Source organism: Nanorana parkeri, unplaced genomic scaffold (assembly GCF_000935625.1).
Source record: "Nanorana parkeri isolate BGI_ZX_2015 unplaced genomic scaffold, ASM93562v1 scaffold285, whole genome shotgun sequence".
NCBI lineage: Eukaryota > Metazoa > Chordata > Amphibia > Anura > Dicroglossidae > Nanorana > Nanorana parkeri.
This window is the reverse complement of record NW_017306553.1, coordinates 685,849-704,042: the sequence shown is the minus strand read 5'-3', so window position 1 is coordinate 704,042 and position 18,194 is coordinate 685,849. Positions and strand designations below refer to the sequence as shown.

Genomic DNA, 18,194 nt, shown 5'->3' with positions numbered 1-18,194 from the left:
TGGCAGAACAGACAGGGGAGGGGGCGGGTACAGCTGGCTCTGCCTCTAGATAGGCAGAGCCAGCTGTCAGTCACGCAGCTGGGCGGATCCAGACATAATTGTCGGGATCCGCTTCAGCTGGGGCGTCTCAGTATCGCGGTATACTGAGCCTAGGGTGACGGGAGGACGCTAGTTTGTGTCCTCCCGTTATCCTTAGGCGAACTATGGGGAAAAACACTGACCGCATAGTTCTCCTTTAAACTAACGATGGCAATCCTATCTGGAGCTGGATATTAACCTGTGTGGAAACATAGTTGCTGCCAAACCTGCGAAGGTGATAATTCCTAAAGGCAATAAGGAAACGCTTTAAACAATAGCGCTTATGTAACAGAAATCTTCAAGGAGCCGAGTCACCCGTCAGGCTTTTTATACCTTCATTTAGTATTGGAAATAACCTCTCTATAGTAGCACCTTTATAATCGATTATGTCGATTAGTTGTTGCAGCCCTACCTGAAACCAAGGAGGAGTTGTCGTTAGGCAGAGATTTTACATATTCTCTATTTCCCTCTCCAACAAGGAAGAACATACACGAGAAAAAAAAAAAAAATTCTTAACCTACGGCGATTAGAGCGCTTATATGACAAACCGCCCCTGCTTTCAGCTTGGCCAACTTTCTGGACGATACCATTTAGGAAAGGTGAGGTTTAAAAGGAGAACTATGGGTTAAGTGATTTTCCCCATAGTTCTCCTAAGGGTCACGGGAGGACATATACTAACCTCCTCCCGTGACCCAAAGCTCAGTATATCGCGAGCTACAGCTCACGGTATACTGAGACCGCTGCAGCCGGGATGGATCTCGACATTACTGTCTGCATCCGCCCAGCTGCGTGAGTGATAAATGGCTTTGCCTATCTAGAGGCAGAGCCAGCTGTACCCGCCCCTCCCTTATAAGTTCCGCCAGTCAGCGATGGAGGATCGGAGCGGGGTGGAATCCCTGCAGGGAGCCGTGACTGACAGTCACCGCTCTCTGCAGGGGCATGATCGAGAAGTCAGCGATCGGCGGTATGTGTTCGCTCACTTCCCGATCTATTGAGCCGACGTGTGACAGTTTAATTGTCACACGTCACCTTATAGTTCTCCTATAAAGTCCAATTGAAATAAAACTTTTACAGTTTTCAGTGGCAAATGCAGTATTAGTATACCAGTTTCACCAATACCATTCATTTATTTTTGTATAGATGTCTCCACTTGTACCCTTTTGCCTCATAAATTCAGTTACACCATAAGGTCCAAATTTTGTTGACACCTGAGCATCACACCTACTGTATGCCCAAAAAGTAGGGATGCACCGGTACAGTGTTTGGGTATCGAGTACCGATCATTTTTTTTCAGTACTCGCCAATACCAAATACCAGTGCCACGTGCCCTTATTATCAGGAATTCGGGCAGCGCATCATGACCTGTCACCCGGCTGCCTGATTGTCTGTGAAGCCGGTGTTCTAGCGAAGAACACCAGCTTCACTTGCCGAGGCTTCCTGACAAATCAGGAAGTCGGGCGGCAAGTCATGAGGTGCTGTCCGGCTTCCCAATTGGTCAGGAAGCCAGGCTTCCCAGCAAGAAGGGAAGCTGGACTCCTGACCAATCGAGAAGCCGGGCTGCACGTCAGGACCTGACGCCAGACTCTCCACCCCATACACCCCCCTCTCCACCCCCCAGGGATTTCCTGGCTGACAGAAAGCTGCCTCAAGAGCTGGATTCTACACTTGATTTTGCCTGCCCTTGGACCCAGCTCTCTACCAACACATCCTCTGTCAAACCTTTCTGTTCCAGCATGACATGGTTTGAGGAGCTTAGTGTGGAGAACCTCAAGTGGCCAACACAGAGGCCTGACCTCAAGTCCCCTAAACACTTTGGGATGAATCAGAATCTCAGTTAGTAGCCAGGTCTTCTCGTCCAACAGATGTATCGGACCTCACAAATGCCCTTTTGGCTGAATGAGCACAAATTCCCACAGACACACTCCAAAATCTTGTGGAAAGCCTTCTCAAAAGAGTGGAGACTGTCATAGCCAAAAAGCAAGGACAGCTCCGTATTAATGCCAACGGTTTTTGGAATTGGACCTCCAACAAACTCATATAGGAGGTCCTCATATGGACGTCCAACAAACTCATATAGAGGTGATGATCAGGTGTCCACAAACGTTTGGCCATAAAGTGAAGATCCTTTGCTATAATTTGTAGCAGAATGTAGCCAGGTAAGGACAAGGACTGGCAATTTACCACTGCGACCTGTGAACCGTATGACTCCATTTTCCAGCTCCATCCCTATTCCTATGTTGTGTGTTTGCCGTGAATGCCTGAGAATCACCAGAGCAAAAAGTTATTTAAGCAATTATTGTCAGTGTCAAATCTCTAGCAAAGAAGAAAAGAAGCAGCATACCATATAAGAAAAAAAAAAAAAATATATAAAATCAGTCTTTACAAACGGCCCAAATCTTACAATAAAGTGATTACGGAAAGTGTGAAGGCGATTCCTGAAAATTGGCTCCTAAGACGAGTCTTTTAAAAAAGGACTACATTGTTGTGCCATCGGTGTTGCGTGGCTGGAATCCTTCCCGTCGCGGGCTGTTGAGGTCCACGTGTGTAGTTACGACGCAGCGCACTAAAAGTGTGTCGTTTTTAATGTACATCCGCTGCCTGAGCGCCTGAAGGTGCATAAATGTGACATAACCAAAGCCTTTGGGGTTTCGAGGCATTGTAGGCCTCTGGAAGGCCAGCAAGTCTGGTTTGGTGTCCATTACCTCCTCCTGGTCTTGCATACAGGACCCTTCTGATTGGTCCAGGATGGAGAGGCGGATGGTTCCCTGAAAAGGCCAGTGGAGGAGGCCGTCGTACTCTCCCTGCATTGTGTGTACAAAGAGGGAGATATAGTTGGCACAGCGAGGAGCGTTGGGGAGCTGCAGGTGAAGACGCAGACAGAGCTTGTAACCTGGTTTTCCCGTGTAAAATCCTGGACTGTGTATAACCACTGGTTTCTCCTCCTCCTGGTTTTTTAGGTGGGCACTAAAATGATGAATCTTCCACACGAAGATACCATTGTACTGCTGAGCCTCCACCTCCACAAGCTTGTCCTCCAAGGTACGGATTGTTTGCTTTAGATCGGTTACGTAGGCACACTGGGTTTCCATTTTGGCCATTAGCTCTCGGATCTGGTGGTCTTGCTTCACCAGACGGGCCTCCAGTTGTTCAACGGTCTCCTTCAGCTGCTGACTGTCTTGGTTGGTGTCATGCCCCGACACCAGACGAGAGGGTAACGTGAATACAGAAGGGGGCCCAGGCTGAAACTGGGTGGGGTCAAGCGTTATGCTGGGCATGTGGCTGGTAGGGGTGAGGGAGGTGCTGAAGCTCAGAAGAGACTGTGCCATCATCCGCATGTGAGCCTGTGTAAACTCCTGCTGGTGCCGAGCGAGATCATCTCTCTGCATCTAGGAGAGAAGAATAAAAAGCCTCAGCAGGTTTCTACACGCAGCCACCAAATACTATAAATCCACAACACCAAAGCAACACATGTTGTTATAACTCAAATGAAACGATCAAACTAAGTAGAATACTTCAATAAATGGTCCCGATGTTTCAAGGGGGGCATCCTTTCACAAAGGGTCTGGCGTGCCCTAAAAGGAGAACTATGAGGTGAGTGCTTTTCACTCACCTCATAGTTCTAGCCGACCTGTGACAATGAGACTGTCACAGGTCAGCACAGTAGATCGGGAGCGCTGACTGGCGGAACGGACGGGGGAGGGGGCGGGTACAGCTGGCTCTGCCTCTAGATAGGCAGAGCCAAGCTGTCAGTCACGCAGCTGGGCGGATCCCAGCACAATTTTCGGGATCCGCTTCAGCATACCGCGAGCTACAGCTCGCGGTATACTGAGCCCAGGGTGACGGGAGGACGCTAGTTTGTGTCCTCCCGTTACCCTAAGGAGAACTATGGGGAAAAGCCTTAACCCCATAGTTCTCCTTTAAAGTGAACCTCAGCTTTGCCCCGGGTTCACTAACTTCCCTACCTCTGTCCCGGCAGAACATTTCCTTCACTAGTCTACTGCTCTATTCATCTGTTGGGAGCAGAAGAAGCTGCCCTGTGTAAGCTATTTGCATCTAAATTGTACCTTTTAAACAGAACTGTACGTGCTCCATGTGGTGCTGTGGAATGAGTCATGTAGGGATGCACAGATACCGTTTTTTGTTATCGAGTACGAGTACAGATATTTTGTTTTCAGTACTCACCGATACCAAAGTCCCATTAAGGAAGCCAGGTGGTGTGTAATGACTCGCCACCTGGCTTCCCGATTAGCTGGGAAGCTGTCTCCATGCTCCCTCATCACCAAGTGACGAGAAAGCATGGAGCCTGGCAACGAGTTATTACGTGGCTCCCGGCTTCCTGATTGGTTCAGAAGTTGGCCAATCAGGAAGCCAGGCAACGAGTCATTACATAGCGCCCGGCTTTCTGATTGGCCATGAAGCCGACTTTCTGGCCAATCAGAAAGCCAGGGGGGGGGCAGGTAATGACTCATCGTCCAGGTTCCTGATTGGCCGGCTTCCCGACCAATCAGGAAGCTAGGCTGCGAGTCATTACACACTGCCTGGCTTCCTTAACCTCCCTGGCGGTCTGATTATTTTTTATTTTTTCCTTTTTTGTTTATTTTTTTCTTTTACATTTCCCGCCGGTTCCGCCCCTGTGTGACGCAGACGCTCGCAAGGGACAGAACCCGGAAGACAGATGCCGGCATCGGCTGGAGGACACAGCGGTGATCATGGACAAGGTAAGTAACGCACTGGGTAATCCCGAGTGTGGCTCGGGGTTACCGCTCTTGGTAATGAAAATTACCCCGAGCCACACTCGGGATTACCGCCAGGGAGGTTAATGGGACTTCCGGTATCGGTATTCAGTATTGGTGATTACTGACAAAAAAATATCGGTACTCGATACCAAAAAACAGTATCTGTGCATCCCTACTTATTCCACAGCACCACATGAAGCACGTACAGTCCTGTTTAAAAGGTACAATTTAGATGCAAATAGCTTACACAGGGCAGCTTCTTTTGCTCCTCACAAAGTGACGAGGGAGCATGGAGCCGGCTTCCTGACCAATCAAGAAGCCGGGCAAGGTGTAATGACTTGCTGCCCGGCTTCCCGATACCAGAAGCTCAGGTATCAGAGCATTTGGGCGATTACGAGTACTCGCCCAAATACTTGGCATCGACACCGAGTCATGTTGCATCCCTAGAGTCATGTTCATCTTCATACCTGAAAGTAGATGCCTCCTGAAACTTCTTGACAAAGCCAAATGTCCCCCACACATTCCTATTGGTCCATTACTATGATGGATAACCTCACTCGCCGATAGCAATGTCCAAGGGGTAGGCAGGGGTGCCTAAGCTTGGTCACCATCAGAAAGAGCCAATGCTTTGCCAGATCGGCCTCAGATTCAGCTCTGAAAGGAAGATTTAGAGATTTGCTGCGGGAATGTAACTTCTCGGTGACTGTACTTCATGCCTGCTGCAATTTGCCCCGTGAACACCAAGTCATAAAGCCTTTATAGGAAGTTCTATTATTTGTAAAGCTTCAACCTCACCTTTTCATTACATCCAAACTGGCTGTAGATACACGGAATGGGGGCCTTTATGCAGTCCATGTTATAGTGAAAGGCCATCTGGAAAAGAACCATACAATAATTACTTGTACTGATCGCAGATTCCTACAAATGATAAACAGACACTAAAGTATTAGGGAATAGGAAAAGAACTAGGATCTGCGTTAATGGGCTTTGGGTTTGTGTTGATGGCATCAGTTTGAAACGCTTCTGAGATCATTCAGAGTTTTTTTTTTTTTTGCAGGTGCATCTGACCTCCATCTGATCTGTGGATATGACCTCCATCTGATCTGCATTTCATCAGCTTCAAGCGGGTTTCACACTACCATTGTATGGGACTGCAAAACCAGCTTCAGGTGACCAAAAACCCATCAACACAGGCAATACGGTTTTAAAACATTATTCTGCTTAAAGAAGAACTCCAGGCAAAAATGTTCTTAACCCTTGCAGTGTGGCTACCCCTGCAATGCAAGGGTTAACTGCTCATTTTGGTCTGGGTGAAAAAATAAAGTTACACTCCCCCAATCCTTGCAGCCAGCTCCCTCCAGCCCGTCTCTTCCTCTGCTGCAGCAACTGTATGTCCCTCAGCTTCCTCACATCCAATACACAGTGTATTGGATCTGATGACTCACGGGACCTTAGACTGCTGGAACGGAGGGGGAGATGGGCTGGAAGGGCCGGTTTAACAGCCAAAGGGCTGCGAGAATCAGGTGAATAACACTGTTATTTTACAGCTAGCTGAAAACGAGCACTTAGCCCTTGCAAAGCCGGGGGTAGCCCCACTGCAAGGGCTAATTACTTTTGCCCGGAGGCAGTAGCGTAACAATCGCCATAGCAACCCAGGCGGCCACTATGGGGCACGGGCACAGGGTGCCCAGCCAGGGCATCCCTCTGATGCCGTGTGGGTCGCTATGGCATGTAGATGTGCTGGCTGTCACTGACAAAGCTCAGCAGCGGCTGTGAAGAGGAACAGCCGCTGCGGAGCTGTGTCAGTGACAGCCAGCAGCTGCGGCAGAAGAGGCCAGTGGAGGAGGCGGGGCCCGCCTAAGAGCAACCCCGCCTCCTCTTACATCACTGGCCAGCGACCTAAGAGCAGACGGGGCCCCGTCAATAGAAGAGGAGGCGGGGCCCGGCGACCACGGAGGCGGACAGCGCCGACAGGTAAGAGGTGTGCAGCCCATCTGAGACTCTGCAGAGCCCACTATAGAGAGTCCATGGTGGGCTCTGCAGGGTCAATTCAGGTGGGCTGTTTAGTATATCAGGTGGGCTCTGCAAGTGGCATAACTAGCAATCACGGGGCCCCATACAAAATTTGTGATTTCTAGCTACGCCCCAGCCCGGAGGTCTTCTTTACGTGCACATTGATGGTTTGCTCTTTTCTGAATGACTGGTATAAAGTCTGATCATGTACATACATATATAATTAAAGCAGGAAATATGAACATCAGAGAATGCTGCCACCCTCTCCCATCTGTGACACGGTAGTCTTTCCTTCGCTGTCTGCTCATAATTTTGTGCAATCCATAGGCTATGGAATGTAAAGGGCACCTGTCACGGGAATGAGCTGTCTGCTCTGGTTGTGTTTTTACTCTTCATAGTGTCTTGGCCTGCAAGTTATTCCCAAGTGCTCCAGAAGTCACATTACTTCCAAAGGCGCTTTGCTTAAAGTGGAACTGAAGCATGCATCAGCAAATCAAATGAAAGCCACAATTCAGTGGTAGTTATTTCAATCATTTACAATGTAAATTGTTAATTCCAGTAACCATGTTTACATTTTTCCAAAAGCAATATAGGTAATTTGAGCCCCCCTCCCCCCCCCCTCACATACTAAAGCCTGCGCCACCTTTGAATGTTTGTCGCATTCACCCACAAACTTACACTATGCCCTATACAAATGTGCACTACATAGATTCTCGCTTAACCTCCTCATTCAGCCATGCTGCTTTTTAATGAGTAGGGATGCACCGATACCAATCAATATACTAGTATCGAGATCGGTGCCGATAGAGATTTGGGCGAGTACTGGTACTCACCCAAATGCTCCGATGCCTAGCCCGATACTTCCTGTATCAGGAAGCATCGGGCTTGCTGGCCAATCATGGAAGCCAGGAAACATGTAATGACGCGGCGCCCTGCTTTCTGATTGGCCGGGAGACCGGCTCCCTCGTCATGAGATGACAAGGGAGCATGAAGCCAGCTTCCCGGCCAATCAGAATGCCGGGCGCTGCGTCATTACACGCTGCACGGTTTCCAGATTGGCCAGGAAGCGGCTCCATGCTCTCTCGTCACTTGTGACGAGAGAGCATGGAGCCGCTTCCTGGCCAATCTGGAAACCGTGCAGCGTGTAATGACGCAGCGCCCGGCATTCTGATTGGCCGGGAAGCCGGCTTCATGCTCCCTTGTCATCTCATGACAAGGGAGCATGGAGCCGGTCTCCCGGCCAATCAGAAATCAGGGCGCCGAGTCATTACACGTCGCCCGGCTTCCATGATTGGTCAGCAAGACGGCTCCAGCCGGGTACCGGAAGAAGGCCGCTCCTGGCCGGAGAGGCCCCGGGGGCGACAGGCTGGACATGCCGAGGTGAGAGGGGACAGACTTTCTTGTTAATCAGGAAGCCAGGTGGCGAGTCATTACACGCCACCTGGCTTCCTGAATGGGACTTCCGGTACTCTGTAATTGGTATCGGCGAGTACCGGAAAAAAATTATCGGTATTCGTGCTCGGTACCAAAATACCGGTATCGGTGCATCCTACTAGTGAGGTACAGAGGGAGGGCTAGTCAAAATTCCTGGACTGCAATATTGACACTGACCGTCACATAGGTGAGCTACCATATAGGGGGAACTTTAATTTCAATTCCACTTTATAAAGAGCCAGAGGCAGATTACAAGTGTAGGCCTTAGATATAGGGTGTGAGCAGTGAATGAAATCCATCACCTGTCCCTAGCTCCTCCAGAGGAATCCAAGATGGCAGCACCCACAGCCCTGTGCAGATGAAAAGATTTCAGACAATATGCTACCATCTTAAAAAAGGTACTAATGGCCAATCTTTACCATTGGGACAGAGATCACCATTTCCATGGTCTGGGCTCACATTTTCTTTATGGTCAACGGAGAGATATTTCTGACATAAGCATAGCAGCAGTGTAATGGCATGTGGCAAAGAAAAACAACAACAGTGGTTCAAAAAGAGAATTATGCATTCCAAAACTATACAAGGACGTCTCTACCTGATTTCGCACAAGGCCGCTGGTCTCACAATATTCACAAGTTACGTAGGCCAAAGGGCACGTCTGCTCATGATCCTGCATTGGGGAAGGTAAAAGAAGACGTCCGAGACTTAGGTTTTTCAAAAGCATGTGATAAAAAAAACCTACACAAGACTGTTTTTGTATGTTAGATTATAAAGGGACATTCACAAACAACCATACTCCTCGATCCTGCAAGCGGGACTATGTCTACCTGCACATAATATTCCAGTGTCTCTCATCAACCCAAAAAGAAATAAAAAAACAGCCCAATGTCTGAAGAATCCAACTTCCTATAAGCCGCGTCTCCTAGACTAGTTTGCTGAAGGTGTTCATATACAGGAAGGAAAAGGATATGTGACAAGGAACCCAGTAAAATTGCAGGAGGGTCATCACGTAGAACTCAGTGGCATTGGTCACATAGTCTCTGCTATGGTGAGTGCATGGGGACATACACCTAGGCATCGGTCATGTGACGCTGCTGCTGCTGCAGTAACTCTGGGTACCCAACTTTACCATTTCCCTTTTCTTTTAGGATTGATAATTTTAATTAAAAAGGAGAACTATGAGGCGAGTGATTTACACTCATCCTCATAGGTAAAGCCGACGCGTGACACTGAAGCTGTCACACGTCGACTCTATAGATTGGGAAGTGAGCGAACACACACCGGTCTCTCAGTCACCGCTCCCCACAGGGATTCCACACTCCCATCCTCCAGCGCTGACTGGAGGAACGAACGGGGATGAGACGGGCATAGCTGGCTCTGACTCTAGATAGGCAGCTGTCAATCAACCAGCTGGGTGGATCTCAACAGTAAGGTCGGGATCCGTCCCGGGTGCGGTGCTCTCAATATACAGCGGGCAATAGCCCGCTATATACTGAGCTTTGGGTCACGTGAGGAGGTTAGTATATGTCCTCCTGTGACCTTTAAGAGAACTATGGGGAAAAACACTTACCCCGTAGTTCTCTTTTAAAATGTTGACAATCACATTTTAAAGGGATAGCATAATGCTTTTTTTTTGCTAAGTTTTACTTTTACATTGTTAGATGTTTAAATATTTCTATCAAATATATTTCATTGCAAAGAAAATGTAAAGCTGGGCGCATCTATGACACCCCGGCTGCAAAGCATGCTGGGGCGTCTAATAAAAGAGACCGGCGCTGCCTGCCAGTCGGCACCCTGTGTGTAACAAACTAAGCAAGATGGTTCCATTTTGCGGGCAGAGAGGGATCGAGATTCATTCCTCCTCCTCTGACTCACTGTGCGTTTTGTATAATCTTATCCCTCTGGCTATTCAAGTCCCGCCTCACAGCATATCTGTAAAATTAGCTGGCTGCAAGTGGTATGCATGAAGTACCCCCGGGTAATGATTTATATTTTGTGAAATATGCAATTTAAAAAAAAACTTGTCTTTTTGGAACTGTATATAAAAAGGGATGCACCGATAACGTTTTTTTCCAGTATCGAGTACCGATGCTGTGTGCCCAGATTATCAGGAAGTCGGGTGGTGGATAATGACCCGTCACCCAGGTTCCTGATTGCCTGTGAAGCCGGTTTTCTAGCGAAAGACTACTGGCTTCAGAGGCTGCCTGACCAATCAGGAAGCCAGGTGGCGAGTCATGAGGAACCCGGGCGGCACATCATGACCCGCCTCCTGGATTCCCGATTAGCTGGGAAGCCGGCTTTACTTGTTCCTAGGCAGCCTGGCTACCTGACCAATCAGAAAGCCGGGAGGTGGGTCATTACGTGCCGCCCGGCTTCCTGATTGGTCAGGAAGCCAGGCTACTTAGCAACACATGAAGCCGGCTTCCTAGCCAATCAGGTCATAACCCACTGCCCGGCATTCCGATTGGAAAGGAAGCTGGCTGCATTATACCTCAGCAATGCCAGTCAGAGGGACATCTCCCTCTAACCAGAAGTTCCGGTATCGGAAAGTATCAGAGCATTTGGGCGAGTACTCGCCCAAATACTCGGTATCGGTGCATCCCTACTATCTATCTATGGCAGTCATTTTAATGTTACCCCCTCTGAAAAGTCGGGCACTCGGTCATGGACTGACTGGAAGTTCGGGTATCGGAGCATTTGGGTGAGTACGAGTAGTCCCCCAAATACTCGGTATCGGCACCAATACTAGTATTGGTATATCCCTAGCATATAATAAACGCATGATTGAACAATAGACAATACATCTTCTCTAATCTGGATCTCTGGGTCATTTACTTCCAGTTTTTGCCAGTGAGAGAAAGCCTATAATCCCAAGCTTTGATCAATACTGATAAACCTGCCACAGACCCTTATGGTAATTATATGTACAGTTCCACCCGACTCACCAGCGCCTGCTCATAGGGCATAGACACAAGACAGTTTTCGCAGGACACCTCTCGCCTCGGACACTCCACCACCTCGTGCTGCTCCAGTTGCTTTCTCTGGAAGAGTCCCTGGCAGTGTCGGCATTCCACGCTGGTATACTCACAGATAGCCTTGTGATGCTGCACACAGAGATCACAATGAGAGAGTTAGAATGAGAGCATTCTGAGACCGATGGTCTTCATCCACACCTAGAGCTGAATTTGCTGCCCAGCATAGATTAGCTGGTCTTAGGGCAGTTGAACATTCTCTATAACATGGGTAGGTAAACTTCAGCCCTCAATCTGCGGCGAAACTACGAATCCCAGCTTGCATCTGCCTCTGGGAGTCATGCCGGTGGCTGCCAGTCTTGCAATGCCTTATGGGATTTGTAGTTTCACCACAACTGGAAGGCTGAAGTTTGATATATAAGATCAAGGTTTCCTCCAAAAGAGCTCTGTTGGAAAGCAACTGACTGACCCTTATAGACATAAGATGGACGCCTTAAAGCCTATCCAAACACACCAGCTGATTCAGTCCCGCATTCACTGAAAATACATTTGTACATGACTGCCATATGAGAACATAACTGTCTCAACAATAGTCTTCTGTAATACCTCCAATCAAGATTTTGAGCTTACTTACAAAAACCTGTGGATCTGCCAGAAATCCAGTGAGTTCCTACCTTCCTGTTTAAACAGACAGCCTACAGCCTGGAATCTACAGAAACGCCTTCACCAAAGACAAATCCAACAGTTGCAAATGTGGTAATACTAGGGCTGGTAATGATTAAAATGTTCGTGTTCGATTAATAGAATTTTTTTTTAAATCGATTATAAACGCACATACAGATCCAACTACATTGGCCTATACACATAAAGCACAGCAATGAAGTAATGAAATGAACTAGGATCACACTAATCCAGCGCGTTATTAATCTCAAGTGCCCCACTCAATATGGCCGCCACTTGAGTGGGGCACGAGAGATTAATAAACGTGCTGGATTAGTGTGATCCTAGTTCATTTTATGACTTCATTGTTGTGCTGTATGTGTATAGGCCAATGCCTTGGCTGGCGCTCACGCAGAAAGTTTCTTGGGCAAACTCACCGGCCCAAGTGGCTCCGTCGGCTAATGAATGGGGGAGGAGTACGGTGACGTCACGGACATCGACGTCACCGGACTCCCCCTTCCCTTCGTTAGCCGTCACGGACATCAACGTCACCGGACTCCTCCCCCCCCTTCCCTTCGTTAGCCGACGGAGCCACTTGGGGAAGAGGGGAGGAGTCCGGTGATGTCGATGTCCGTGACGTTACCGGATCGCCGACGGGACTCCCGGAAGCTGGCGGAGAGGTGAGTGTTTTCATTAGCGATCAAAATCATTTTAATCGATCAAAAAGTCGAACGATTAATCGAGAAATTAATCTTTCATTTCCACAGCCCTAGGTAATACACTTGAGAATGACAGGGATGGATTCACCTGCAGTGAATGTGCTTTATAATATGCCCCATGCACTAGAAAGCAATGACATCACATTCGGAACATACATAGGAACAACACAGACTAGGATTTCCTACAACCAAACCTCTGCTCAATAGACTAGGAAGGAATTGCTCTGAACATTGTGCTCACCTCCAGGTGCCTCAGCTCCATCTTGGCCGAGCAGCATTCGCTGGGACACTTCACCATAAGGGAAAGGATCTCTCGTTTGGCAAAGTTATCCGGGAACAGCTGGTTCTCCAAGAGAAGGTCGTTGTCCACTGGGCACTTCGGCCCGGCGTCTCTGAAAAAACACGGCAAGGCATCAGCACCGGCAAACCAACCACTTCATTGATATGATTTATCTAACGTGAAGAACTCCTGCCGAGGTTTACAAAGACTCAGCCTAGGAGGAGTTTGCAGAGTCACGTCCCTGCCAACGTCATACACACTCGCAAAAATCCCCTTTGCTCAGTCCTGATAGTCAGCAGGGGGGGAAGGTATTAAAACCGGTCTCTACGTTTAATTAAAAAAAAGGCATTACTGCATTCATATACAGACATATGAGGAAGTGACGCACAGTATGGAGATGCCTCTATAAAAGGTGTGGTCCTATGGTAATCAATGGTAAGACAATGAAACTGAAAACACAGCTGACCCGGAGATTCCCCGACACATCTCCTTCATACTCAATATATGAGGAACTTCAAGAAGAACTCTGGGACAAGCAAATGTTGTCTAAATACAAGAGCCGTGTGTATTCTTCCTCAAATCTTGGTGAGCTCTGTGTATTTTTTCCAGATCTGTGCAGTGATCCAGTGTGAGACTTGGAGCTTCCTGTAATAAAAGACCGGTCACTGCTGCTCTCTCTCCTTGTGCAGGGTGACTGGTCTTGTCTCCGCCCCCTCCTGCAATAAAGACCGGTCACGGCTGCTCTCTTGCCTTGTGCAGGGCGACTGGTCTTGTCTCCGCCCCTCCTGTAATAAAGACCAGTCACTGCTGCTCTCTTGCGTTGTACAGGGTGACTGGTCTTGTCTCCACCCCTCCTGAAAATGAAGACCGCTCACTGCTGCTCTCTCGCTTTGTGCAGGGTGACTGGTCTTGTCTCCGGCCCTTCCTGTAATAAAGACCAATCACTGCTGCTGCTCTCTCTCCTTGTGCAGGGTGACTGGTCTTGTCTCTGCTCCCTCCTGTAATAAAGACCAATCACTGCTGCTCTCTCTCCTTGTGCAGGGTGACTGGTCTTGTCTCCGCCCCCTCCTTTTTCTGTAGTGGGTGGGGCCTGCTGGGTCGCTCCTGCAGCTCTGCTCAGGCTATGTACAGTACAGTGATGATGTCACCACTACTTTTACAACGTTGCAAAGGCATTTGGTGCGCACTAAGTGGATTGATACCCTTTATGGTAACTGAGGGATATATTTGAATTCAGGTTTTTGTGCCCAGAGTTTAAACTTTTATTATAAAGCTGAGCTCCAGGCAAATATTAAAAAGACACAAATAAATGTAACCTTGTAATCATTAATACATCACAAAATGCAGACTTGGCATCAGTTGCATGCAAACCCTTATACAGCATTGATCAGACTGGGAGAGGAAGGGGCAGCACCGGGAGCCAGTCAGCTGTGCTGTAGCGCTCAAGTGAAAGACAAAGAGGCATTAAGAGCTCATCAGTCTGCTGCTTCTCCTTTCAATGTCCAGTCCAAATCCAGTCCGCATACCCAATGGAAGTCTATGGGCAGACGTGTGAAAATGGATAGCAAAAGGAGAAGCAGAAGACTGATGAGCTGATCTCTCCGTCACGCTGCTCATATCAGAATCTACCTTGTTAGCACTGCAATACAGCTGACCGGCTCTCTATGTGCCAAGTGTAAAGTTTGGTGGAGGGGGATTATGGTGTGGGGTTGTCTTTCAGGGGTTGGCCCCTTAGTTCCAGTGAAGGGAACTCTTAAGGCATCAGCATAACAGGACATTTTGGACAATTTCATGCTCCCAACTTTGTGGGAACAGTTTGGGGACGGCCCCTTCCTGTTCCAACATGACTGCGCACCAGTGCACACAGCAAGGTCCATAAAGACATGGATGGGGGAGTTTGGGGGGGAGGAACTTGACTGGCCTGCACAGAGTCCTGACCTCAACCCGATAGAACACCTTTGGGATGAATTAGAGCGAGACTGGCCTTCTCCTCCAACATCAGTACCTGACCTCACAAATGGCCCAACATTCCCATAGAAACACTCCTAAACCTTGTGGACGCCTTCCTAGAAGAGATGAAGCCGTTATAGCGGCAAAGGGCGGAGCCAACTCAGTACTGAACCCTACGGACCAAGACTGGGATGTCATTAAAGTTCATGTGCGTGTAAAGACCGGCGTCCCAATACTTTTGGCAATATAGTGTGTGTATGAGAATATATATATATATAACTTTGTATCAATTATATCTGCCTGGGGCTCACATTTTAGTTACTCTTTATATTTAGATAAAAGAAAAAAAAAAAAAAAAGACTAACTTTAATTCCTCTTCCTAATGTGTTTTCATTCATGGCAGTAGGATGTCACACACATAACGTAATGGATAACATCTCTGATAAGATAAACACGAACCAACAAGGGAGGAAAGTTGACAGGGTGACCAAGCCAGGAAACCGGGTCACAGAATATATATATGTGAATCTACACAAACAGGATGTGCCGGGATAAGTAAGGGAGGGAACATGTTTTTGGCTCGCAGAATTAACCGCAGTAGCGCATGTGGCAGAGAAAGGACAAAGATCAAACAGCTTCTGAAACGGCCGATGGAAAGTCGATCATTTCACCCGTTTCCTTCCCTTATCTGGTGTGTTTCCTACACATTTCCTGCATATCGCTAGCTGCGGTCATAGCCACGAGGGGGGGTTGGCATGTGGAAAGCCAATTCAATGGCACCTCTCCAAAAGGCTTTGTGGGACTGCGGCTCAGGTTTATACCCGAGCGTTGCGTTAATGCATGTGCGTTATTGCGTATTCTACATTGCGTTAAGAGGCCCATTAATTCTGAATGAGCTACTATGCACCAAATATGCTGCATGCCACATTTGTCTTACTGCAATGCGCAGATCGTTCGCATTCTACACAATTTGCTATATATTGCAACGCACTAAAAAAAGCATTAAGCGCTTTAAGGAAAACGAATGTGCGTTTAATAATGCGATGATGTCAATAGGCCCTGTATAGGATGAAATATAGGAACTGACAACACTGGCCTCCCTAGTGTTATGCTAGATCAGTGGTGGCGAACCTTGGCACTCCAGCTGTTTTGGAACTACAAGTCCCATGAGGCATTGCAAGGCTCTGACAGCCACAGACATAACTCCCAGAGGCAGATGCATGTTGGGATTTGTAGTTTTGGCACATCTGGAGTGCCAAGGTTCGCCACCACTGTGCTAGATCCTTTGTTCTCAACAGGTGGGTAGTGACCCGGTGTTCAGTGGGTCAACGCATGCCTTCCACTTTTCTAGGCGAGAGGCTCCTCAGCATTCCCCTAGCGCAGCACTGTCAGTTCTCATTCAAAATATGCTGCTGTATTGGTTACCAATACATACAGGAACGAAATGTTAGAATGTGACATTTCTGGATTGAAAATAATGCCCTGTGCTAGTGTATTCAGATATTCCACAAAGATCTGTACGTCATCATTAGATCCTGACCAAACCACAAAGATGTCATCTATATATCTTGTCCACAGTTTCACGTGTTCAAACAGTTCACATGGGTAAATTAGGCATTCCTCGAGGTAGCCTATAAATAAATTCGCATAGGAGGGGGCAACGGAGGAGATATAGGTATATATATATGCTATATAGGTCGGCACATGCGCAATACGATAGAGTAGAAATTGTATCTCCCGATCGCCATGGTTACTAATGACGCGTATTGAATGCGCCGGTATTCGGCGACGCTGTGCACATCCTCTGATATCGGAGAGCAATACTGCTATACCACTTAATGATGCAACATAAAGACCACTGTTTATGACGGACGACATACCGCCACAGCACCGATTTTGAACATCAGACCATGGGGATCTTTTAGTAAGTGATTCTGATGTTTTATATACACATGATTTTAAATGAGATTATGCATTTTAAAATATGGCGTTTTTTCCCGCCGCTCTGACATCACCGGGGGTGTGTTCTATTAACTAATTAACAATATGGGGTATAAATGTAGTAAGTGGGTGTTATCACATTGTCACATTTTCTGCCTTGAGAAAGGGACCCTGCGTGGCCCCGAAACGTCGGCTTTTCTCGATTGTCGTGACACCATGGTCCAATAAAAAGGACTTATTCATTTTTAAACTTTTTGAGTGCTGGTGACCTATTTCTTCAAACATTCTGGCTCCCGGCGCCTCTACAGGGTGTGCAAGGGAGTTGTGCAAGCAATGCACATATGGATGGAGCTCCATCACAGCTCACCAGTCCACACTGGACCCCAGGATGAGGATCCATTCCAGTTCACAGAGAGACTGGGTGGATCTAAAAAAATAAAACTGTAATATTGTTTTGGAGTGTGTATGGGCGGGGTTTTCTTTTTTAACAAACTGACTGGTGAAACTTCAGTTGTGCTTCCATCCTGATACAGAAAGCTTTGACAACTGAAAGCGCAGAGTGCCGGCCCAATCAACTGTGGCAAGGTCCCCCCACAGCTGCACATAAACAAAGGGGAAGGATGCTGGAGACATAATTGATCCTTTATGGCCACCTGGCAATGTTAGGTCTATGTCCTTCTATGGCCAAAGAATGTCAATGATGTCACCAGCATCCTCATCCTTTTGTAGGAGTGTAGTGGGGGAACGCCCTGGCCACAGCCGATTGGGTCAGTACCGACAGCTCCCTTCCAGGTTTGGACGAACCCATATTTGGAGCCAAGCTCATACTGATTGACTAGTAAGCCAAGAAGCTGTGCGACAGTGACTGCCCACCTTAAAGACTTTAGGATGCAGGCCTTACAGAAGCGGTGTCCGCACGGTGTTTGCAGTGGTTCCCGCAGTGCCATGAGGCAGATGGGACACTCGTATTTGCTCTCTAGCTGGGGGTCAAACTCCACATCGTAGCCTTGCGTCTCCTCCATGACCAGGCTGGAAGAGTTCCCACCGGGGGTCTCCACGGATGGGCTGGTGACGTCATCCTTGGTGTTCATGCAGCAAGCAGCCATAGCTGCACAGCAGGCGTCGTCCGAGACCTCGAAGCTGGTCCTGGAGTTGACTAGACTCATAATAAATGGAGAGCTGGGAGCCCCGAGACCATCTGAGAGAGGAAACAAAAAGCCAAAATTCATGAATATTCAAATGCATTGTTTATCACAAAATCTTTTATTACCATTAATGACCTGCATTCGCTGGGCATGTTTGCGCTTTATGGCAAGAGTCCACGCCCCACCCAGAGGTAAACTGTACCAGGAGCTCAAGCAGAGTTGTCAGCCCTGCCCGAGTCCTCCCCTGCTGGACAACAACCCCCCCC

General features: G+C 48.0%; 1 protein-coding gene across 1 annotated transcript in view; it reads right to left on the bottom strand.

The window, feature by feature from the left end:
• Positions 1-2,547: 2,547 nt before the first annotated feature.
• TRAF6 (TNF receptor associated factor 6) overlaps positions 2,548-18,194 on the bottom strand; it is a 22,271-nt gene continuing 6,624 nt past the window's right edge. The window contains exons 2-7 of the mRNA XM_018557468.1: positions 17,657-17,981; positions 12,854-13,004; positions 11,207-11,365; positions 8,857-8,931; positions 5,610-5,687; positions 2,548-3,464 (exon numbers count right to left, since the gene is read on the bottom strand). Coding sequence (XP_018412970.1) covers positions 2,553-3,464; positions 5,610-5,687; positions 8,857-8,931; positions 11,207-11,365; positions 12,854-13,004; positions 17,657-17,949 — 1,668 coding nt within the window. The 5' untranslated portion in view covers positions 17,950-17,981 and the 3' untranslated portion in view covers positions 2,548-2,552. The remainder of the gene's footprint in view (positions 3,465-5,609; positions 5,688-8,856; positions 8,932-11,206; positions 11,366-12,853; positions 13,005-17,656; positions 17,982-18,194) is intronic.